Source organism: Dysidea avara, chromosome 13, assembly GCF_963678975.1.
Source record: "Dysidea avara chromosome 13, odDysAvar1.4, whole genome shotgun sequence".
In the NCBI taxonomy this organism is placed as follows: domain Eukaryota; kingdom Metazoa; phylum Porifera; class Demospongiae; order Dictyoceratida; family Dysideidae; genus Dysidea; species Dysidea avara.
In genome coordinates, this window is record NC_089284.1 from 1,719,959 (window position 1) to 1,746,660 (window position 26,702).

The 26,702-nt window shown below is 38.3% G+C and overlaps 1 protein-coding gene across 1 annotated transcript in view; it reads right to left on the minus strand.

The window, feature by feature from the left end:
• Positions 1–540: 540 nt before the first annotated feature.
• Positions 541–26,702, minus strand: part of LOC136242400 (uncharacterized) — an 89,102-nt gene continuing 62,940 nt past the window's right edge. The window contains exons 14-16 of the mRNA XM_066033822.1: positions 23,085–23,201; positions 18,753–18,875; positions 541–847 (exon numbers count right to left, since the gene is read on the minus strand). Of these exons, the coding sequence (XP_065889894.1) occupies positions 689–847; positions 18,753–18,875; positions 23,085–23,201 (399 nt within the window). The 3' untranslated portion in view covers positions 541–688. The remainder of the gene's footprint in view (positions 848–18,752; positions 18,876–23,084; positions 23,202–26,702) is intronic.

Genomic DNA, 26,702 nt, shown 5'->3' on the forward strand with positions numbered 1-26,702 from the left:
TAAGAGAGGTTCCACTGTTTTATGAATGAGAAGTGATGTATATATTTGCAGAGAAATCCATCAATTGGCAATTTTGCAAAGTTCTACCGTGGGACATAACTGTTCATTGTTTATTCCAATGCACCTATCTACAATACCCAACCAAAAATCTCTGGATCAAGATACTCTATTAGAGCAGTCACTGTGGGGCAAAAATAGGTGCACAAAATGATGTCAAAATAAAACTTACCAAAGCAAGAATAGCAAGAACCTCCATACCTAACTCCCACACCCTTAACCACTGAACCGCTGCTACCTTGACTGATCACCCAGAATGGGTAGCTTGACTTGATCATCATTCCTATGACTATAGTCAAACCTCACCTCATGACATAATACTATATTGTCTAGAGCTGCTTGTAGAACTACACAACTACCTGCATAACAATGGTACAAAAAGGTATGGAACATATTATCATACACAAAATATATATATATATATATATATATATATATATATATAACACTATTTTACATAACATGAAACACTTCACTATCATCTAAACCACATACACATCTTATGACTAATAGATTGAATTGATTCATTTGGGTTTTCTGTGCAAATTCACTGACAAAACAAATCAACATACAGAATACACTGTATGCTTTACATATGTAAAAGCAATACAATCAACACTGGTCTATAGTTTCAACTATATGTATCTGTCCATTCCAAAATACTATCTTGGTCATTGGTGCTACCAAAATTCAGCTGCCGTAGTACTAGCTTCTTGTACACACCTCCACTAGTTAGTAATTCATCGTGTGATCCCTTTTCAACAATCTTACCCTTGTTTATTACCAAGACCTACATAGAACACAAAGCATTAGGGTTATTCCATGCATAATCACATGGTGATTTAGTTGCTATATGTTTGTTTCAATAGTAGGAGTATAATTAATCCAAACTAACATTTTGTTTTTGTAGTTGCATAATGAAAATTTAGGAGAACCACAGAAACTAATCAAGTGCAGTGATATGTTAATGACAGCCAATGAAATAGGCTGATACCAAAAGCCTTCTAATATTGAAATTTTGAGTAGCTGTAATCAGAATTGCTGACATATTATAAAGTCTTTTAAGTACATGCAGCAACTAATGAAATCATAAGTAGCCAATCAGATTAAGAAGACTCGTACTGAAAGCAGGATGCAATTACAGTTAGAGGTTAATAGTCACACAGAATTGTGGATAGATGTACACTACAAAGCATGAAAGGTTGTCAATATAATATGTGATTAGTAGTCAATCACACACATTTTCATACAATTATGGAACAATTGTATAACATTTTATAATGTCGTTTTAAAAAACCAATACTTGATGTATCTTCCATTATAACATACAGTACGATAGTACTGTTATCGTACTGTATATTAGGGATCACGGAGGTTAGGGTTTTTCTGGCAAAAAATATCTCCCAAAAAAACAGCTTAACATTACCATCCTGGTGCCTTGGCAGTATTGGTTAGGTATAACCAAGAGTTCATCATATATATACTGAGGAGAGTATCCTACTCTCATATACCCCTGTAGAAGAGCATATTGTGAAGTTATGATGTAATACTTTTGAGTTCGCCCGTTTTTCTTTGTATAATTAATTATTATTATTATTATTAGTGCTTTACAGTGACCAGCACTGAAGGTCTAACAGCAACATGATGTCATTAGTTGAACATGGTATCGATTGAACGCGTGCCTAACAACGTCGCTAGCAACCAAATTAACTCCAGCTCTAAGCGTTTCTCACCGAACTACAATTGTTCCTTCATGGGTTAAGACCGCTTCGTAGGCGTTTCTTGCTAGGCCATTCGCACATACGGCTATCCTGAGCGTCGCGAGTGTGAAATGGTGCTAACGATTCTTGCACTTTTACGGCTGCTTGTACGTCACAAACCACAACATCTTGTCGTTACGTCATGTCTTCACGATACGCCCTTCTACAGGGGTATATGAGAGTAGGATACTCTCCTCAGTATATATAATGAACTCTTGGTATAACCAAGCTCATAAATGCTTCTAATAGATTGCTGCAAAATTTAAAAAAAACTTATTCAATGGAATTTTCTACTAACTGCCTGCCTGATTCCTTCAGAAAAGTGTAACTCGATAACGGTGGCTTGGTTTTTTCACTGTTCGATGTCGCTTCGGCCCGAGATGTGTCTTTTGGCATACCGCAGTATGTACAATGCATGCATCATGGACTTACCTTTGTCCTCCTTTGCTTCCCATTTCTTTTTGCTGACAGCTAAAGGTGCTGATTCGTGGTAGCGTGATGGCTTCCCTACTGGAATTGTCACTGGATTGATTGCAGAGGCGTTTCTCCTAGTGTTCTTCATTTGTAGTGCTGTGAAACGGGCTGAACATAGCTGAAAGTGAAGCATAATGGCTACTTCCACTTTTGAGCCTTCAGTAATTGGGGCGCATGAATCATCCGTATTTTCGTGTTGACTGGATTGATTGCAGAGGCATATTTCCTACCTGTTCTTCGTACGTAGTGCTGTGTAACGAGCTAAACATAGCTGAAAGCGAAGTGTAATGGACACTTCACTTTCGAGTCAGTATTTCATATTTGGGATGCGTGTTCAGTTGAAAACATTACCTCTGGCACCATCCTTTCTTTTGATGCGGTATGCACGCCAGGTTCACCAATCATAATAATGTTACAAAAAAAAGTAAACAAACAAGTATAAGGAAAATTTAAGAATTTTAAGTTTGATTAGGGATCATAGAAAAAAAAGGTAGGGAAATAAGGGAGGTCGCCCACCTGTAGATATACTAGTGGACATTTGATCCCTAATTCAGTTATGGTAGACTGAATAAGGATCAAATGTCCACTAGTATATGGTGGACTGAATTAGGGATCAAATGTCCACTAGTGTATCTGCAGGTGTAGGCGACCTCCCTTGTTTCCCTACTTTCCTAAAAATTCTTAAATTTTTTCTTATATATTTATTTCTTATTAGTAACTGTTTTGTCTGCAACGGAAGTAGATGATGGGTGTAGCTGCATTTGTGATGTACTGTGCATACTTAGTACAAGGCAAGAAATCCTTTCTGTATATTTATTTATTTGTTATTTATTTTATTTTGTAGCTGTGTTTGCCTGTAACGGAAGTAGTTGTAGCTGCATTTGTGATGTAATGTGCATGCACGTGGTAAAGGTTGTTGTGCAATCAAATACGTGATGGGTCTTTGGAGCTAGAGGTGCACCAGTATCAATATCGGTGTCAGTATCGGTGAAAATATGACTTTTTAGCAGATATGAGCAGATATTACACATAAGTACTATAATTGTCTAAAACATTCTGTAGTTGACTTGGTAGTACAATAATGGTTAAAGTGTGAGTCTCAAGTTGCAAAGGGTTTCATGATGGCCGGAGTTCAAATCATCAGGTAGTCACACTTATTTTCTTTTTTTGCATACCTTTTTATCACCGCTTTTACACAATTCTTGTTTTTTCTTTACATACGTAGGTTTTAGTGGCCACCTTTTAAGCTTTTTGCCACAATTTAAAAACATTTGCTGTAGCGTTCATGCGGAAAACCTTTTATGTTCATATATCGGTATCAGTATCAGAATTGGTAATTTTTGTAGTCAACATATCAGTTATCGGTATATTCCATATTGGTACACCTCTATTTGGAGCCATGAATACATGACAGAATAACTCAAAGCAGCCTTACAAGCACAGTGTTATTTGTTTATGATTTGTGGTGCCACAACACTGTAAACCTCAGGCTTTGAGGTGTCAATACCAGCCTACTTGTGCTTGTCAGTTATGAAAATGTAAAATGTATTTATGATTTACTAGTGTTACTTTCATTTGTAGGATGCAAAAAGCATCATAGTTTTAATAGTAGTGCCTCCCTGGTGCCTCTACCAAATCCTGACGGTTCAGAAATTAAGTTATTTAGAGAACTGAAGATTGTGTAGCTGGCCAAAGCGTACTCCGTAAGGAAGTAACCACTCCATGACAGCTGGTGTTGTTGTCTGTGAATTAACAGAGTTTTGCAATGGTGTTAGAACATGAATAGTGTTACTTGCTTGTATCAGCAATACTAGACTGACAATTTTGTTATTGTAGTGATTGCAACATTTCATACTGTTCGTATCTCTTTGCTATGTTCTGCACTTTTCTGTGTTTTTTTTCATGCATGACCACAAACATGCTGTTCCATTAGCCTTGCAAGGCTTCACATACTGTTGCTTGAATATACATTACATTGTTACACTACTTTTGGCACATTACCTTGGTGTATGGGTCAGACTGGAAAACATTTCTTGTCAGGTGGTTGAATATAAGATTACACAATTGTGAAAATGTTATAAAGTGTCATTAGGGCCAGTTAATTAAAACATTTTTAAAAATGTAAAAAAGTATCTGAATGCATAATGATGTGAACATGGTTTTGCATTACAGTGAGTTGACTGGAGATGTGTTTAGCAAAATTTATGGAGTAACTATTATTGACTAATTCTGTGTCAGCTGCCACGAGCTGATTATAAGTTACCGTATTTACTCGATTTGTGTCCCAGAGAACCTTATTATTTTTTTGCCCAAAAATAAGGATAAAACCCTTCGAATAGTGCTGCACTGCAGTATTATTTGAGGGTGTGCTACTAATATTTTAAACCTGCCACTACTATAGCTATTTATAGTTTTATAAAACAATTACAACACGTTGCTACTTACTTCTTCTATTCAAGACCTTTCTTTCAAGCCCTTGTAGCACAAGCTGCACAACCATGTCATGCCTCATGCTATGTGGTCAGTTTACTAACTAATTTCTGGAATTTCGATTCTGTGACAGCCGTTTAAGTTTACCAGGACAATTCCTTCCTTAAATCGAGATGGAGATTAATACTAAAGATATGAGAGCACTAGTAAAGAGTAATTATGAAAGTATAGCGCGGTACCATTCGAAGGTGCGGTACAATTAAAATTATTTTCAGAAACAAGGAGATACTATTCAAAAGGAACTGGACTGTGCCATGGGTCAGTTCATTCAAGAGACAGCAAGCTAATTTCAACAAATTTTAATATCATACGTTTGGGTGTGGTGCATAAAAAAACATCACCCAAAAAACCATTTCACATTTCCCTGACGATGATGAGGCAGTATTGGCTAGGTAAAACTAGATCAACCTGAAACACGTTCAACAAGTTGCTACAGAATAAATTTAGTAAAAGGGAATTTTGACTGACTTAGTAACTGACTGACTGACTGATGCCTTCAGACAAGTGTAACTTGATAAAGGCTATGGCTAAGTCTATGGGCTTGATTTTTTCATTGTTGAACATCGCTTCAGCCAGAGACATGCCTTTTGGCATACCACAGTACATACAATGCATTCTTCATGGACTTACCAGTGTCCTCCTTTGTGTCCCATTCATCTTTGCTGACAGTGAAAGGTGATGATTTGGCGGTAGCACATGACAGCTTCCCTTCGTAACGGAAATTGTCTGTAGTGGCTACTTTGATTGCAGAGGTGCTTTTCGAACAGTTCTTGATTTGTAATGCTGTGTAATGGGTTGACAACAAAGCATAATGGGTGCTTCACTCAGATGATAATTGGTAGCTAAGGGGATGGCGCCATTTCTTTCTTTTGATGTGGTATACATGGGTTCACCAGTCATAATAATTTTATTTCACAAAAAAATGTTAATACACAAGTACATAAAAAATTTTCTACTAGAGTAGGGACCATAGCACATCAATACAAAGTACTGAAACAAGCTGGAGTAGTGCACAATATTAAATCACAGTAAAACAATAAGGAGTGTTATATCCCTACCATGCTCAAGATACCATAACAGAAATGCACAGTAGGGATATAACACTTTTGTTTTACTGTCATGGGCTACTCCAACTTGTTTCAGTACTTTTTATTGATGTGCCGGTCCCTACTCTAGTTGAAAATTCCAAATTTTTTCGTGTACTTGTTTGTTAACTTTTTTGTAAATAATTTTATTATGGCTGGTGAACCCACGCATACCACATCTGAAATGGCACTGCTCACCCGAGCTATATCAATTATCGTCTGAAAAGTGAAGTATCCATTATGCTTCGCTGTCAGCTATGTTCAACCTGTTACACAGCATTTCGAATCAAGAACTTTCCCAGAAGCACCTCTACAATCTACGCATACCAAAAGAAATGGTGCCGCGCTCCAATTATCATCTGAAAAGTGAAGTACAGTGTATCCATTACGCTTTGCTGTTGGCTATGCTCAACCCGTTACACAGCAAAGCGAATCAAGAACTGTTTGAAAAGCACCTCTGCAATTAAAATAGCCACTATGAAAAATACAGACGATTTCCGTTTTGAAGGGAAGCCATCACATGCTCGCGTCAAATCAACACCTTTCCCTGTCAGCAAAGATGAATGGGACACAAAGGAGGACACTGGTAAGTCCATGAAGAATGCATTGTACATACTGCGGTATGCCTAAAGGCACCTGTTGGGCCGAAGCGATGTCGAACAGTGAAAAAATCAAGCCCGTAGCCTTAGCCGTTATCGAGTTACGCTTGTCTAAAGGCATCAGTCAGTTACTTACTTACTCAGTCAGTCAGTAGAAAATTCCGTCGAATAAAAAAATTTTAAAATTCTGTAGCAACTTGTTGAAAGCGTTTCGGGTCGATCTGAAAGCTTGTTTGGGCTTAGTTTTACCTCACCAATACTGCCTCATCGTCGTAAGGGAAAATTGAGACTGGTTTTTTGGTGATATTATTTCATGGGCCATGCTTACTCCTTTGTGGTCCCTACTATACAGTTACTATCATATTGTATGATTACACACAAGGTTCATACACATGCGTATCACCTAGTAATCAAATAAAAATAAGCTATATACCAAACACATGTAAGAGCCACGTGAAAAATTTGAAATTTTAAGTGTAGGTTAGAGACCTAGCACAAGAATCTTCGTGGATTTTGGAGAAATTAGAAACGCTTTATATGGATACAGATAGGCGAAGGGATTGTATTAGATGTCATTGCATCATAATCATTATGCAATTTTAACATGAGTCTGTAACATGTTTTTATCAAAGAGCTGAAGAAAAATTAAAGCTCACAGCTTATTGCCACATCATGAAGTTGGATGCTAGTGGTCATTTCCAGTTTCTGCCACTCCTTTTACCATGGTGTCACAGCAGTGTGAAGAACAGGGCATTAATATAAGTTTGAAGACATGGCTTGAATAATTACAATGATGACAAGCTGTCACAAGTTGTTGGCTTATTAGGTATTTATGGTAACAGCAGTATAAAGACCAGGCTAGCGTTGGGGGTAACGTGTTAGGTAATAATTATTACTTTTGTTGTAACCAAGTAATATAATGAAATATGCTATAAATATAACTAAAGTTACTTTACTTACAAATGTAACAAGCGATACCAAGAGTATATAATGGGCCTCCCCATTATATACTCTTGGCAATACCTATGTAATGAAGTTACTGTAACAAGTCTAATATTAAGTAATTTTATTACTACAAGTAACAAAGTTAATAATCTCGTTAGTAATCCACTGAGTAACGTCTTGCCACAATGAAGTAACGAAATTAATGAATGAAGCTTATTCACCAGCTTCTCACAATTATAACCAAAATTTACACATTGTCCATAAGGAGGTAGTTGCACATGTGACAGCTTAAGGCTGTACACACAAGGTAATATTATGTAACATTATTATAGTTACTTTATTTTATGAGTAATATGCAACTAAATAGTTCAGTTACAAGTAATATATGTGACCTAATTTTAGAAAACCGTCGATATCCGTACAATTTTCAAAGCACATTTTATTTGTTTTGTTTTCTACAGGGACAGAGGAATGGACTAGCTAAGTTTCAGCTTCATAAGTTAAGCAGTGTTGGAAATAAAGCACTAGACAGCCGGACGAGCAAATAAATTGATATGTACAGAAGCTATCGAGAAAAAAATCTACAGGTGCTTACATAAACCATCATAACTTACTGATACAACGGTGTACGGAATTGAATCTTCGCTCATTGTGTTTGCCATGAATTTGTGCGTCCACCAAGGTATACTTTTTTCCCCAGGCATGCTTCTGTGTTCGAGAAGGAAGGCAAATTCACTGAAAAACGATCGTTGGTAAATTCTTTTGTCACCGCAACATAAACAAACGTCTATAACTTTGAAATCCTTTCATGTATGGAGATGAAACAAAGATGTTTGTACTCCCTATGAACAGGCGAACACGATGATGCCCAGGATTTATCCATTGGAGGCTTAATTCGCCCACCAGTGAGGCAATAAAAACTTGCATAATTTTTTTCTGGAGCTTGCGTATTTTACCCATAATTTTTAAATGCGTTTTATTACAAAAGTACTATTGTGCATATGTCGATGGTTTTCCAAAATTTGGTCACATATAACGAGTTACTTTTAAAAAGTAATTGCCCCAATACTGGACCAGGCACTGTTTCACACATGGACCAAACCCATATTATGAATAATGCAAATTAACCATTCTACAAAGACATTTACCCATCTAGGTCTTTGCTAAAGTCCTACAGTTTACTGGGGACGAAACATGCTTAAAACACTCTAGAAAATGGATGGGTGCAAAACAAAACTATCTGTGGCTTCTCCGTCCTTAAAAACGTAGCTACAACATCAACCATTTGGTTCTACTTGGGGTACTTAGAGATAATGAGTTACTCTCTAGAATTCCTATGGATATAATTACATGAAAATAACAAGGAGAAAACATCCTGACCACCTGGTAGACTCCTGTAAGCGCTCGAGCGTAAATCGGATGGCTGCAGGTTCGAGGCTACCTAGGTCCAGTCATGGATTTTTTCTCCTTTCTCCAACTTTTCAAACACATCTTAAGTAGCTAAAGTCTTTGAGCAGGCTGTAGGACCAGGTGTCCTACAGACCTTCAGCACTTGTACTGTAAAGCATTATTAAATAAAAAAATAAAAATTAAAACAGTACCTAGGCATGCTTATAAAATGAATGGTGTGGTTAAACTCGTGTTGACTTCACCCACTGCAGGCAATATGCCTGGGAGTGCATAGCAAATAATATGATCGAAAGCAAGATTTTAATACTGGAGGTCATTCTGCCATTCTCCATGCATGATTTCTTCCATATATGCTTGAGTTTTATTCAATATGGAGGGTCAATTACCTGCTAAGTGAATGGTAGCCGATGCTACTCCCATGACTTGTGGCAAGGGGGCCTGGAAATATCATGCGTTTTGACTTTCTGAACATCAGGCAAAGCCGAATTAGACAAAACAGAAAGAGTAATAAAGGGGGCTTTAAGCAAGGAATACGACATTGAACTCGCCTATACCGAAATCCCTCTACAAAGTTTAAACAGCAGTCAAGCCGCCTCCACTAAAGAACAAATAAAACAAGGAGTTCAGGAGCTGGAGCACAGATGAATAATCAAAGTCCAGCACCAAATAATCATTGATGAAATAGGTACCGCAGAAAATCAAAAGGACACCCTAATGCCTCCAGCCAAAACACATGATACTGGTAATGCTCAGCGAAAGAGACAGCATCCCAGAAAACTCCCATTTGTTGCCAAACAGGAAGTTGCCAGGAGATACATGGCAAGTGATTGAAATTACCTAATAACCTAATAATGAAGTGGAAGACATTATTATGGGCAATGAATTGCCTAATATTCATATTAATCGGGCACAGAATTTGTTAAAGGAACAGTTTCCCCAGTTGAAAGGATTATAGCTGCAAAGTAAAGATTTTGAGTAGGTATTCACAGAAGATAAAACTGCAAATAATTCACTGCAGTGATCGACACCACTGGATTGCAGCAACAACTGTGAAGTGTGAGCAAAGGCGAACTGCATGTACATGACTCTGTTCAAGACTCTAGATGATGAAACAAAAACAACCATCTTCTGAAGTTCAGCCACTAGTACCACAATAATCAAAGTAATAAATTCATCACAGCAGGAGGGAAGGAAATATTGTGGGTTGTTTTCTGTAGTATCTGCTACATGTATTGCATTTGGTCTGAATCCAAGCAAGCAAAAAATTCAGCAGCAACCAATAAGGACACACCTTGTTAAGTGTCTAGAGAACAACAAACTCACCCCATTTTCTTGCATAAAAAAGCTGTAATGTTATGAATTTCGTTTAGGTATAATCATGTATGAAAATTAGCTATTTTATTTAATAAAGTGTAAAATACATGATGTTACAGTTCTAACAATCCTGTTACAATCCTGTCGCTATAAAGCCATTACGTATGTATGATGTCTGGCTTGCTCTTTATAAATAATCATACAAATAACACATCCATTTGGCATCCATAGGCTTAACAATACTCAAGTGCAAATCTGCTGGCTGGGTCTTGACTTTTGGCTGCAATTGGGAACAAACTTGCTTTGCATACCACTCGTGAAACTTCTTGTGGAGAAATTCTTTTTGCAGCTTTGCTGATGCTCACATCCAAGGGCTGCAAGTGATCAGTACAATTAGGTGGAACAAGAACCACATCTATCTTGTTTGAATTTAACAGCTCTTCAGTGCACTGAGCTTTGAAATTATCAAAGATCAGTACTGTGGGTTGTCCAGGGGAAGCTCCAGCTCCTGTCTTTTTTGACCAAGGTAAGGCAAAATTATATTTTTGACATATTGTCGCATTGTCCATTTATTGCACCAGTGGTTGCCAGTAAAACTTATCTCCCAGTCAGGAGGAAAGTTATGTTTTGGTAAACATTTAGGTAAACTAGCTGAATGGGAAGAAAATCTCCTGACATAGAATAGGCAAACACTGCAGTGACCTGACACTTATCATCTTTACCAGCAACATCAACTCTTTTTGATCCTTCCTCTGCCATTGTCCATTAAGATACAAATACATAATTTATGCTGATCTAGTCCCAGTTTATAACTAATTGTGCAGGCACCTCGTATATTTCCATAACATTGCTGAATTCAAGTAAAATCAGCTTCTTTAATTCATCAAAATGTTCCATGCTAACTTTTGCTTATGTGTTATCTCTTCTTTTAATCAATTCATCTGAGTCAACAAATTCTTTGCCCAATGCTTGGTTAAGTCAATGTGGCCACCATTTTCAACTAGTAGATTAGCATCACTGTTTATTACAATGCCTGTTCCAACTGCAATGGTCACATCAATATTAATGACAACCCCTTCTCTTCTCAGTTCCCTGATATACTCTCTTACTTGGTGGTCTAGGTTCTTGCCAATCAGTAAAGGTCTACCTTTCAACCAATTCTTGAACTACACTATTGACTCTTCACTATCGCTATCAGGTGAATGTGATCTGCGTGCTTCTTCTTTAACTTGGTCTTTGACTTTGTCTTCTTTCCATCATCAAACTGTGGTTTCCTTTGAGAGGGGAGATTCCGGTATTGATCGGCATAGTAACATATAGCAGCAATTATACCATTTTCTGCTGCTTTCTTGCCAATTTCAAACCTCTGTGCAGGGTCTAGTATTGTGTATGGGCCTCAAGTGTCTGAAGCAGTGCTACTTTCTAACAGTTTGCTAATGCAAGTATTTGCGGACAAAATCCCCGAAGATGGTACCCTCAAGCTTAATGGACTGTTTGGATTAGGTAGAGGCTATTTTGTGCAATTTAAAGTAATGAAGCAGTGCCACAGGTATTTTTATTTAAAAAATGGTGAGTATAGTTTTGGTGATTCCATGCAATCTCGGCAAATTCACCAAAATTTTCTGCTTTATGGTAATGCATAACTACAACATACCATACTATGATACAATGGACGATATCCGCAATGATGAAATTTGATGTCATAATTGACTAAATGGCCATGTTAGTGTGGGGGCTTCAGAGATTTTAGCACGCAGTATTCGAAATGAATGTTGTCTGTAGTTCCCTACACTTGGAACCACGAGATAATAAAGGTAAGAAGTAGTACATGTACCGTGGCGATGCAAAATGCGTTCCAACAAGGAAAGCTGACCGAAAAGTTTAAATTCGGACACAACTAGGCTTATCTGTATTGCATTATATACTATATGCCTCACCTTCGCCATTTTTCGAATTTATAAATGCTATCATAGGGAAACACTGCCTCGCCCAATACCTCCCTGTACAAAGTCCCCACACTAGCACGGCAATTTTGTTTTGTGACATCAGAAAACATCATTGTGGATATCGTCCATTGTTTCTCAAACTATATGGTGAACTGGGCTCCAAATGGTCTGCTGGCTGGTGTCAGCTCTGGAGAGGGGTTGTGGAACTGATTGAAAGAAGAAGGCGGTTGTATGTACATTTATGAAAGAGCAATATTTTACAGGCCTAGGAGGCTAAATATGGACTGAACATTGGTATTTGTTTCTTTTGATTTATGTGGCACTAATTGGGAGATTATTGGATGCATGAAATCATACTACATATGAAATCATACTACTACATTAATTATGTTGTACCCCATGCATTGCGTATCATGCAGATTCATAACTACTACTTCTAGAGACTAGCATTGAATAAAGAGCTTTCTTCAACATGAAATCAGTAACAACGTTTACTAAACAATTTCAGCCAAAATTGTGGGGTTGAGTTCAGTTAGTTCTGTATGTCAGCTTTTAGAATTGCCACTGCTAGAGCTGGATAATAAATAACACCATGCAGTATTCCATATAGTGTTTATTCAACCACCAAATTGAATCTCAGAAGGCTAATTTTTTTTGTGGGTACATTCTCTCCCCCCCCCTCCCCTTCCCTGGTTGGAGCATGCTTTGTATGCTGGTTGAGTGAGAATATCCCAGATCTGCCCCCCCCCCCCCCCTCTGAAAATTTCTAGATTCACCTACTGCCCTCAGACCTTGTACATAGGCGTAGGAAGCAGGGGAGGCTGTGGGGGCTACAGCCGCCCCCCCCCCTCTCCCAAATAATTTGGCTAGCCATTTCAAGTTATCTCATAAGTACTGAATGATCTACCTACCACTAACAATTCAGATTACTATATAATCATCTTTCTAACTAGTCAGCAATCCATAAAGTAGTTATGAAACTATCTACCTGCAGAGTCAACTCCTCAGCAACACTTTAGAGTGACAATCGTGATAAGCGTCTCTAAAATTAATTTCCGTGTTCAGAGTCATTACTGGCATGATTTTTACTGCCTGAAATTCAATTTCAGAGCATTAATTAAAATTTTTTCTTCTAGGGGGCATGCCTCCAGACCCCCTAGTTTAGCAGGCTTTCTCACATGCTTTGCATATTCAACCATCATTTTATCTTTACCTTTGCCTAGCCCCCCCTCCCCCCAACCACAAGGTGCTAGCTACGCCTATGTTGTAGTAGCCACAACACAGGGCCTTTGGATTACTAAATCATGTGTGTTTGAAGTCTAACTATGTAGAACTCTAAATGTGTAGTTTAGCTATGCAGTCTATAGCTATGTAGTCTTACCAAGTTTTGTAATTTAACTCTAATTATGTAGTATAACTATGTTTTAAAGTTCTATATAAACCCGCAACCACTCATATACAATGCATATGGCTACTCAGTAATGAAAGGCGATTAAAATTATACAAGCACAAAGAAAATTTTGGAATTTTCAACTAGAGTAGGGACCATAGCACATCAATAAAAAGTACTGAAACAAGCTGGAGTAGTGCACGATATTAAATCACAGTAAAACAATAAGAAGTGTTATATCCCTACTGTGCTCAAGATACTATAATGGAAATGCACAGTAGGGTTATAACACTTCCTATTGTTTTACTGTAATTTAATATCGTGCACTACTCCAGCTTGTTTCCATACTTTTTATTGATGTGCTATGGTCCCTACTCTAGTTGAAAATTCCTGTGTACTTATTTGTTAACTTTTTTTGTAAATAATTATTATGACTTGGTGAAACCACGCACAATGGTGCCGCGCACCCCAATTATTGTCTGAAAAGTGAAGTATACATTACGCTTTGTTGTCAGCTATGTTCAACCCGTTACACAGTATTTCGGATTAAGAACTGTTCGAAAAGCACCTATGCAATCCATGCATACCGAAAGGAAGAAATTGGTATCGCGTGCCCCAGTTATATCAATTATCATCTGAAAAGTGAAGTATCCATTATGCTTCATTGTCGGCTATGTTCAACCCGTTACACAGCAGTACAAATCAAGAACTGTTCAAAAAGCACCTCAGCTATCAAAATAGCCACTATGAAAAATACGGACTATTTCCATTTCGAAGGGCGACACTTTTCGCTGTCAGCAAAGATGAATGGGACACAAAGGAGGACACTGGTAAGTCCACGAAGAATACATTGTATGTACTGCGGTATGCCAAAAGGCACCTCTCGGGCTGGAGCAACGTCGAACAGTGAAAAAGTCAAGCCCGTAGCCTTAGCCGTTATCAAGTTACGCTTGTCTGAAGGAATCAGTCAGTTACTCAGTCAGAGAGTGGAAAATTCTGTTAAATAAATATTTTTTAAAATTCTGTAGCAACTTATTGAAAGTGTTTCAAGTTGATCTGAAAGCTTGTTTGGGCTTAGTTTTACGTAACCAATACTGCCTCATCGTCATCTGGGAAAAATTGAGGCTGGTTTTTGGGTGATATTATCTCGTGGGCCATGCCTACTCCTTTGTGGTCCCTACTATACAGCACTATCATACTGTATGATTATAAGAAAAAGTTTAAATCAAAGCTGCCAAAATTGAAATACTTTAAAAGAAACAATCAATAACTCTAAAATAACATCCATGTTCTTTTACACCAAAAGAAAAAAGAGCAGTGTGTAAGCTGAACTAATTCTCTTCTGTGCACTGCTATCTCATGATAGTGCCAAATATCCAACCATATAAATTGTTGAAATTTTGTAATATCTGTATGTACTTATTAGGGATGCAACAATATGGGTAAATACCATATTGCATAATGCCTTTTAAAATATTGCAATATATTGTTGTATTGTAATAGGTCCTTTGGCCATATTAAAGTGCTGGATATAAGCTACGTAAGATATAGCAGATAGCATTAGTGTCATGTGGTGTACACACATCAGTCAAAACCTGCTGATGGCCAACAGTTATTAAATAGGTATTACAGGTTTTTGCAATTGAATTCAGCGACTTTGCAATTGAATTCGTCCTGTTTGCAATTGAGTTCGTCGCTTTTGCAATTGAATTCGTCCCGTTTGCAATTGAATTTGTTGGTTTTGCAATTGAATTCGTCCCGTTTGCAATTGAATTCGTCGGTTTTGCAATTGAATTCGTCCCGTTTGCAATTGAATTCGTCGCTTTTGCAATTGAATTCGTCGCTTTTGCAGTTAAATTCGTCCGTAACAAGAATGGCAGCTGGAGGAAACACGAAAACATGATGTAGCAGCTGCTACAAGAACTTGTTCAAGTACAACAGTAGTAAACAACTCTTTATAAGGCAATAATTCTTCCTCTACAGCCTATCCAGCAACATTCCAAACTCTACTACGCCATTCGCGATGGGTGTGGTCACTCGCGAGCAAGTTAATTAACTTGTCAGACAGCTATCAACTTCGCGTACTACCAGCTTCAATTACTTTCTAGTGTCTCAAGTGTAACTCTCCAAGGCATAAATAGTTCATCTCTTAATGAACGGGTTGGTTTCTTGGAGCCGTTTTGTTTATGACGAATTGTAATGCAAACGCGACGAATTCTATTGCAAAACCGACTAATTCAACTGCAAAACCGACGAATTCAATTGCAAAACCGACGAATTCAATTGCAAAACCGACGAATTCAATTGCAATACCGACGAATTCAATTGCAAACGGGACGAATTCAATCGCAAAGGCGACGAATTCAATTGCAAAAACCTGTACAATACAAGGATATAAGCAGTACTACAACCAGCACTGTTTGTTTAGGATATGGATTCTAGTCTAGTCACCACTAAAAAAATCAACAATTACATTCTGGTGGCTTTGATGCCTGCCCTCTAGGAGGGTGGCAGCTGAATAGGCTAATTATCCACAAGTCACAGCCAATTATAACCCTGCAATAATATTATGCAATATATTGTAATGCAGCAATATAATATTGCAATATAGTGGAACCTCTCTTAACAAATTCCCCGAATTAAGGACACAATAGAAAAAACCTCCATAATAAGGACAAAAATTTTGGTCCCAACAGGTCTGGTTAATACATTTTTTACCTCTGAAGGAGGAAAACCTCTATATTACAGCAAAAAGCAGCCAAAAATTCTGGGTCCCAAAATGTCCATGTTCCACTATACTTCTTATTATTTTTATTTATTAAGGCTTTACAACACAAGTGCTGAAGGTCTGTAGGACACCTGGTCCTACAGCCTGTTTAAAGTTGTTGCAGAAAGTATGTTTGAAAAGGTGGAGAAAGAAGAAAAAAATCCATGACTGGACCTGGGCAGCCTCGATCCTGCAGCCATCCGATTAACACTTGAATGCAATACACAATATATCAAATTGTTTCATCACACGTATTGTATTGTATTGTACTGTGATAAAATATATCGATATATTGATACAGTGTATATTGTTGCACCCCTAGTACCTACTGAACCTTACAAACATCAATTACTGTTGAAATATCATTCTAAATTATATATAGCAGTTAGCTACAGAACTGATTCTAAGTTTAAAATTAAAATGCTTCATTTTGCAATTAAAATATTACTTCTAAAGGTTATGGGTACTGAGCGACTGTCAAACAAAAATTTTATTACGTAATTAAGGCGGGCTTGGTGTTGCTGTGTTGTGTATCAGCTGGTAATAGGCTTAAATTGTTGGGAGAATCATAGGTGCTGACTGGACAGGTACAAGGTACAAGAAAACACACGTAACAGTACAAGATAACATAGAAACAACACACTTAGCAAAACTGGCACACCTGTAAGCGCATGCATAGTTTTGCTGACTAATGGCGATATTTTCCTGAACCAAAAATCAGGACTGTCAAACTTCCTGATGGAGCCATTGTTAGAAATAATGTTTCTAGTGCTTGTGATATCAATTTAAAAATTAATTTTGTGACCACAGTGTCTTGCTTCAGGTCATATTGTAGTCATATTTCAGCAACTATACGCATTATTCACAAATCATCTAGTCAGTCCCTCACAAGTGATCTTCTTCAAATCTTAGAATTGTTAGTAAGTTCTCATGGCTCTTCATTGGTCTGATTTTTGGTTCATAGCTTTCACTAATTGGCATGGGGACAACTCATGTTTCCATAACAACATTTGAATTTCATGCCGATTAATGAGAAGTTAAGAATGCATAAATATATGATAACAATGCATTAAGAAAAATCAAACCCCTAATCATGAAAAATGATTGACAGTGTACATGTGGGGTTTACAGTATCCCGTAACCTTAATGTTAACTGGGCTACGTGCTGCATCTGGGACTGTGCACCCAAACCACTACTAGCAGGGATATTATACTTGCACACATTATATACATACGTGTTTTTGTAACAAAAACCCTTCCAAATTTTACATCAGTAGCAGGATGTAAAAGATTTCACGATATAACCTACCTAGGAGCATGTATATGAGTATAGATACATTTAGCACATTCTACAGCATTCCATAACAGTTGGCTATTTATCAAGTTTTATAGATGGAAAAGTGCAGGAGTCACAAGTGCTGAAACAGTGGTGAAGAATAGGAGAGAGAGGGTAGGTATTTTCAAAATGGTGGGAACAATAAATGAAAAATACAAATTGATAGCAGGAGTGGATCCAGGAGCTGGCAAGGGGAGGGGTGCAAACAGGCTAAGTGGTAGGTGGTTGGGGAGAGCATATTCTTGCGTTAGTTGCTGAGTAGCAATGATCACTCCTTAATAGGTAGATTTTTTTGTCATTATGGCTTTTTGGTTGTAAGCTGTTTAAATGGCTATGAAAGTCTCAAACACCAACACGATAATTATTTTTAGAGGTGCTTAGTACGTACAAATGTGCTGAGTGAGTTTGACAGCTGTTTTAACTTTAGTTTCAGTAATAATTGGTGGTAATATGCAGTTTTCATGAGTTATATAAATTGATTTTGGTCTGACAAGGTGTACAGTATTTCTATCAAAAGAAGTATATATTATGGCTCTTCCACAGAGGGAGGGGGAGGGGGCATTTACCCAAATAAGCATACATGAACAGTAAAAAACATACACATTCACAAAAACAAAGTTACAAAGGACAAACATAAACATTAATTACAAACTATATATCATTCAGGAGATGGTCATGAAATAGGACCAGAAGGTAGGTTGAGTGGTAAGTTATTCCACCACACTGATGTGCTATAACGAAAGAACTTCTGTGTGAAAGACAGTGCACACCTCGGTACATTGGCAAAGTGAGAAGGGCAGCGAGTTCTGTAAGAATGCTGTGGTCCAAACAGTATAGGAGGGTCCAGTGAAGTGCTATGAGTAAAATTCAGTAAAGTCATCAGTACAATACCCTAACATGTGCCATTTTTTCCCATCAAACTAAATTATTTCTAAGTCTGAAAATTACCATTTGACTTTCATCACAGCATCCAGACAGGTCAGCTTTAGAAACCACCCATGTGTATTTTGAGGAACGGAATTTTGAAGCTAAAATCAATAGTTGGGTAGCGCATAGTCACCACAGAATGTTAGTTTTTATCTGATGTGAAATTTCAGTTAGCTGGTAATTTTGAAGAAGAGATAGGTAATTTAAAAAGTTAAGGGCATACAACATATCACAAATAATGTTCTTACATACCTGTGATGCAGTTCTGACAGTGGAGAGTCTGTGTGCTATCACTAATACAGTCCTGCCCTTCATAGCTCTATCAATGGCTTCTTGTACCAAATGTTCACTTTCTGCATCCAGAGCGCTGGTAGCCTTTAATGAGAAACATGTTATCATAGTGGGTTCATAATAGGGATTGCCCATGTTTTAACCTAATACAACACACACCCAAATACCACCTTTAAAAGCATTCTTTAACTCAAAACAACCCATTGGTGGTTCTTTGCGATGAGTACAGGTTCACTAAGTGAAAAGGAAACAGTAACTGAAATTTGCCATCTTGTTCATATTCATACTACATTGTGTTGTTTCACTCATATACAGCAAAAATTATCCACTTTTTTGCAATAAAAACTATGCAGCCATGCTTGCTGAGACCTTCCATGTGTTCATGACCTATTAATAATCCTGTATTCCACAGGTCGCCAATCACCCTATGGCTCGATAGATTTCTAAGTTCTCTTAGCTATTACTACAGTTACATATACTAAAGATGTCATATAGCAGCAATATAATTACGGGATTCTGTTACGTGAGCTTCTTTGGGTGTTGTATTGTAGGTTTGTCAAGGAGGAAGCTGCATTCCTTACACTTAGAAGATCATGTATAGAGTCTCTGCATAGTGAGTCCTTTCCTGTAGTGATTGCTATGAGCAACCATACAGGCACTCTCTCACGGAGACAGAGTTCAGGTAGCTAAGTGACTGTGCTGATACCAGAGAATATTCATTGTTATGAATTTAGTTGCTTTAACTTGTGGTCATAAGAGTTTGGTCATAAACTGGATAATGGGGACCATAGTGGAGATATAAAAGTAAGTTGGGTGTATGAGCAGTTGTGCTGTAGCCTAGTTGTAGACTGGTACAAGAATTATTCCAGCATGTCCATCTGTACCACGCTACATTTTTGGCAAAGACAATATTTAAGCCTTACAGTATAGCTTTACATCCCATTAAAGCTGCCTTATTGTTATTTACAATGGGGCAACAATTTCAGGACAGTACTTGATGCCCATATACCAGTACATTGCATTTCATAACAATAAGTTAACTGTAAAGAATAACATGAACAAAAGTTGCATGAAGTGTGTGTACAAGAAGTGATGTATGACACTGAGGTCAGATCCAGGGACGACGAGAGCAAAACCAGGTGTTGAGGAGTAGGACTGATAGCAGTCACTTCTCAACCATCGCAACATCTGAATGGCAGAGTCCTGCAATCCCATCATTGCAGCTGCTGTCGCAGCTCTGTTCTAAAGCTGTGGCCTGCATAGTGCACACTACTGAGCTGTGAGGTTGGCTATTGATAAAGCTTAACGGACAGCTTCCACAAACTTGGATTTTGATAAGGGAGTCCCATTTTGCCATTGAAACAGAGCTCCTGGGTGACCACCATGCCTTGTCAAGTATTCTAATAGCATGGTAACTGGGAACAATAGTTTTCCCAGCACCATTTGACAGTCCACTCTTCCCTGATCTGTATTGAAGAGTTTGATATTCAGCGATATCACTATTGAAGCTGAGGCATTATCAGTAGCCATATCGCTGAAGGAAAGGTGAGTGTTAGGATCATACTACCCTTCTGACTCCACTGTGCTTTCTCCAGAGTGGCAAAGTGAGAAAAATGTTGTCAGGGAGACAGCCCATAGAATCACAGACTGGAATAAAGAGTCCTTGTCCACCCAGGACATCCTTAACTTTCTCAAGATTTCTGGGGTGATTGGCAGGCGAGAGCACCTCTTTTCCATGCTCTGTCTTAATCCCTCTCAAAATCTGGTGCAGACGGGGCATTTTATTGACGTTAGCATCTCTTCTCCCATGTGCTATCTGAAGTTGTCTCACTCCTGACAGGTAAGTCCTTATGGAAGTGTGTTCCAAGCCCTGTTGACCTAGATAGGCTGCAAAGTAGCAAAGCACCCCTTCTTAAATTAGTAGGGCAAAGCTGCTGTAGAACTCTAAGTAATGGCGTTCAGCTGCTTGATTAGCTATGTGTGAGGAAGGAGCTAAACTTGCAATAAAATAGCATTGAACTGTCTGATCCAGCTCTTGCAGGTCCAGGTGATGTCCTGTGATAGCTGAGGCACTAGCAGAGGAGGTACTTGAGTGGCTTGGAGGTCTGCTTGAGGTACTTGAGTGAGAAACAAAGACCTAGACAGCTGCATCTGTGACCACATTCTTGACTGTGAAACCACAAACCAAAAGTTGAATTTAGCAGTGAAAAACACTAGGAGCCTGATGAGGTGCATTAAATGGAGGTCACTACTGAAGGTGGCATTTAGCACTGCCACGTATTGTCCACCACGAATTCTACTATTTGAACTATGTGACCACCACACTTGCAACCAAATGTGACTGTGATGCTAGGCTAAGGTCCCATAACAATGAGATACCATTCAGTCAACAAATATGAACCACCACAGGACATCTGCTTGGGCAGTATGGCTAAGCCTTACTAACTGGGCTGCTGCAATTTGTAACAAAGGTAGGCCGGCCATAGGTTGTATGCTCTCCAAGGAGTAGGGAGCCAATCAGATCACCTAGGCTTTTTAATTCTTGTTTAGGGATTGACCAGTGACCAGGCCTGCAACCAGGGGGGGTTGAGTGGTTCGGACGAACCCTCCTCCCTCCAGGGTTACCAATTAAAAAATAATGTTTTAAGCTGGTGTACAAGACATGGGTGCCCAAAAGATAGAGAGGGGCTATATGTAGGGCACTGAAGGCTGCTCTGAGGTGTTAACTAAAGTGAAGCTAAGCCCCACCTCTACACAGCTAAGACCTGGGTGGGGATGAAAATTCGCTAAAAAGATTGATATACTCCAATAGAACAGTCAATAAAATACTCTAATACAACAGTCACTCAAATGCTCTAACAAAACAGTCACTCAAATACTCTAATCATTCATGGTTAAAGCTTTCAAACAATTAAGACCAAGCTGAACCTCTTCTATAATGTGCTTATCTGAGCACTGTGCTACACATATTTTTCAGATATGTAGTCATGGCTAAAATCATCAGATTAGCTACTATTATTAGTAAAGTGTAGACAACCCAAATTATTAATTTGTGGCTCCTTAATGAATTGTACTGATGTAGCTGAAGAGGTCTGTGTTTTATATATATAGCTGCTAGGAAACAAATAGTAGTTAGTGCTTAGTATACCTGAGAAATACTTGTGTGCATGTAATGTTCAGTTAAATGTTTAGTTATTGGGATAGTGCTGGCCAGCTAACTGTATAGCAAGGAATTCACAATAAAAACTATCTGCATGAGTATATTTGCAAAGTCCTAGCTTTTTCACTGATGTGCAGGAGTGAATATGGGCAGGCATGCATGGGGTTCTGGAACTCCCCTCTGAAAATTCAAGCTAAAATAGCTGTATAAAGGACTAACCATACAATAAGAAATCATGAATCAATGTAATTATGAAGTATTTTAATGTTTAAAAGGCGTCAATGGTGGGGGCTATGCCCCAAGACCCCTCCCCAAGACCCCTACACTTATGAATCACCACCAAATATGTGAACCACCTTGCCTTTTGTAGTTAGCTATGTACTTGCATGTGCACTGTAAACCTACTTAGTCTCTGTCCTAATAAACCACAACATTGTACAGTACAGCCAAGAAGTAACATGTGACCTAGATAGCTCATGTCACTTAAGTGTGACACAAAGGAAAAATAGCTATTGATTGAATAGAGGAGTACTGAGCTAAATACCAATAAGTAGATAGTAAATGGATAACTTCATGTGTTGATTATTTTCAATGTACAGAAGAAATGTATCTAGTTAAAGCTACTAAAATTAACCCCAAGCATGTGCAGTCGCTGGTGCTTCTATCACAAAGTGAATGATTTCATCAAAATTTGTTGCTTAGCCGCTCTACTATATAGAAGACACAGAATGGACATGATAATGGTGTATAAGAGGCATAAGTGGGTGTCCCTTAGAGAATTTCTTTGCCATCAGTAACTGTATATCTACAAGAAACAATGGATTTACAGTATAGTTATTTGAACACCAGAAAATATAGCTTTTCTCAGAGTGGTTAATGATTGGAACAGCCTCGCAAAAGACGTAGTACAGCCTCCCAATGTTAAGAAAAACTTCATTGGCAACAGTTTCATTTTGACATTCTGTAATAGGCTTATATTAAGAGTTGGTGTATATCACAGCTTCTTAACCATTGGTACTATGTACCAAGATCTATGTACCAAAAATAATTAATTAATTGTTTGACTGCTATTTCTTTAATACTATAACAATCCCTATTCCTACAGTTTATTACAGTATTCACAATATACTCACTTCATCCAATAACAACATTGATGGATTGAACAGGAGTGCACGAGCTATTGCCACTCTTTGCTTCTGACCACCTGACAAGCGGACACCTCTCTCCCCTACCATGGTGTTGTAGCCTTCCTATGGAGAAGCACAATACAATTTTTGAATGAAATATCACAAAGTTATGAAGATGGATTAAGCCATAATAGATATTGTCAGTATATAACCACACTAAACTTGTCAACATCACGTATAGTAGTACTTACAAAGCTAACGATTAGGATTCTTTTTGTTCAGTACCCTCACAATGATCAGACACAAAAATGGTCAGAAACTTGTCTAAATTGCCTGAGCAAGCAAAAAACTTAATTGGGATGCGTACTTGCTCAGCTAGTAGAGTGTATGATCTAGCTGCTGTACAATATTGCATGAGCTTTACTAGTCAGAGGATCTCTGTTATGAACCATTATCATGGTTCATGATTATTATGGTTCATGATTGTTGGACGATGTTTCAGCCATACCGCAGTACGTACAATGCATTCTTCATGGACTTACCAGTGCCCCCTCCTTTGTGTCCCATTCATCTTTGTTGAGAGTGAAAAGTGCCGATTTGGTGGTAGCACGTGATTGCTTCCCTTCGTAACAGAAATCGTCCGTATTTTTCATAGTGGCTACTTTGATTGCAGAGGTGCTTTTCCAAAAGTTCTTATTCGTACTGCTGTGTAGCCAAAAGTTCTTATTTGAACATAGCTGACAACACAGTGTAACGGATGCTTCACTTTTCAGACAAAAATTAATATAACTGGGGCACTTGGCATCATTTCTTTCTTTTGATGTGGTATGTGTGGGTTCACCAGTCATATTAATTATTATTTACAAAAAAAAGTTAACAAACAAGTACACAAAATATTTGGAACTTTCAACTAGAGTAGGGACCATAGCTCATTAATAAAAAGTACTGAAACAAACTGGAGTAGTACGTGATATTAAATCACAGTAAAACAATAAGTAGTGTTACATCCCTACCATGCTCATAAGACTTCTTATTGTTTTACTGTGATTAATATTACACACTACTCCAGCTTGTTTCAGTACTTTTTATCATTGTGCTATGGTCCCTACTCCAGTTGAAAATTCCGAATTTTTGTGTACTTGTTATATTCCATCCCATCCTATATTTCTGTTTGATCAAAACCAATTGATTTGTGACTTTAAAGTATGCCTTGAGTAAAATAGGTGCCACTGTGAAGAGCACCATAATTAATTTGAAGTTGACTCGGCATAACGGGTACATGCCAGACCTTGGCTACTAGAACTAAACATCAGTGACCTTTTAAAACTCAATGCAGCTAGACAGTACTCAAGCCATTCACATAATCCAACTATACTTTTAAAATGCAGATACAACTGAGTAATGCTTAAGTACATGGCTTCTTGCTAGTCAGCTGTGGCCTAGGGGTGTCATGATGCCAGCAAGCCCTGATTTTATGGGGCCAACAAGACGTAATGTGTGCTATATTTAGGACAGTTCTCTAGACCAAAAGTACAGGCTTTTTGGCATCACTTGGCACTAGGCTGCGGGTTTCAAGATGATATACCCACGGAGCTAGGTATGACTCGCAAATGTTCTTGTGGCAAAATGTTTAGTGGTTGTCCACGAGATGGTTGCTGGCCTCCTGACCTATGAGGAAAATCCCTAGCCCTAGAATCCACTGATTCACTCTGCTCTGCTTGAATGTGTGCCTGATAGCAAAAAGATGGTAAACGATGGATGACCTCTTGGACAGGCAGCCAACAAGAAATAAGCAGCAAAGATGAGAGTTGCTTTATGTGCTAAACATGTTGCTAGATGAGTTGCTGAATTTCATTTCAGAGCTGGCACCTCAACATGTGGTAAAGTGCCAATAACATGGTTTCTTGTGCATGCGCTTGCTACCTATTTCTATTTATGGCGCACACTGCAGCTGGCCCTCCTCAATTAACTTTGGTTAACTTTAGCCAACCTTAATTTGTGACCAGATTTTACAAAACCGATCCAAATTGCACATCAGGCAAAATATCAAACTAATACCTCCAGTGGATAGCTACACTATCGTACTAATAGTTTTGACCCTCACTACTACTCAAACTACTCAAGGCTGGTTTCAGCAGACATCTTTTCTGGGTGGTGTGTGGAGCTCGAATGGTGGTTTCCGGTCTTGTGAAGGACCTGGCTTGGCAAGAATCACTGGTTTACTGGTGGACAGTCTCGTAATGTTGGCCAGATATTTTTTGTTTGATTTTGCTACATATCAGCCACTAAGGGGCCAGCACAGCCCTGTAATCTTGTGTCTGGACTCCAATTGTGGTCTGCATCCATTTTGAAGTCTATCTCTTGCCCACCCTGCCACCCCCACCCCCAGCACTCGTGATACTACTTCGCTCGTCCAACTGCTCAGATTTTCTCTTATTTGGCAGGAAAATCTACAAGCAGCTACCAGTACTGGAAGTAGCCTGAAAGGTAATAGATTGATGCATCTTTCGTGTGAATTTCATACGCATGCTTGCTATCCTTGGCAAGTTATGCTGACTTGAATTCTTTAAAACCGTTTATCTCAAAACTTCTAATGTGCGATTTGGATAGTTTTCCCAAAATCCAGTCACATTTATTGTGATCACAGAGCTCACATGTATCAGAAACCATACCAAATCCACAATGCTGACCGCAGCATCCTATACACTGCCTAATGTTGAGCTATATATATACGTAGGTACAAAGTAGACTCAGAGAGCAATACACTTGCTGACCGCAGCATTCTATACACTGCCTAATGTTGAGCTGTATATATGTAGGTACAAAGTAGACTCACAGAGCAATACATTGGTGTTTGTTAACTCTAATAATATTAGCTGAACACTTACAGTAACAGCTACACTACATGATGACCGACTTGATATACATATTAACTATTGTGTAATAATATAAAGCACCACCAGTACTTCTTATCATGTTAGCTATCCATAAATGGATTTATAAATAGTAAACAAACTAGTGTAAAAATAAATTTTAAAAATTTTAATATGGGAAAGAGAGATCACTGAAAAAAATTTAAAAAAACAACAAAAAAAACAGAGCAGCAGGAAGCTCAGTACTTATCTGCTCCTGAATTATATGAGTATTTGTGTGTCATTGCTCCAATAGATCCAGCTGGAGACTCAAAAAGAAATTCCCACTGTTCATGTCCAAGTGGGACTTTGGGTGGGTACTCACGCCTTCACTTGTGAGGTTGTAACTGTGCCCCCCGAGAATATATACTCCATACTGATCCTTAACACTGCAGTACAAGTATGAGGTGGCTATGTGTTTGACCTGGGTGGTGCTAACACTGATAACCACAGCAAACCACAGCAGCTGAAGGCCTTCCTCTTCTCTGTGTGTAGTTGTTGTTGTGTGTGTATGTGTGTGTGTGTGTGTGCGTATGTGTATGTGTGTAGAGTGATAAGATTAGTCTAATTCATAACTCATGTCCTGAATCTAAGACTGGTACTATTAGCAAACCAGGTACATATTGTATGTAATAAGATGATAATGGAAATCGTACAGGTAGACTAGCTTGTAGCAGTCTCTACAGGGTAATGTGTTTGTATACAGAGTAGG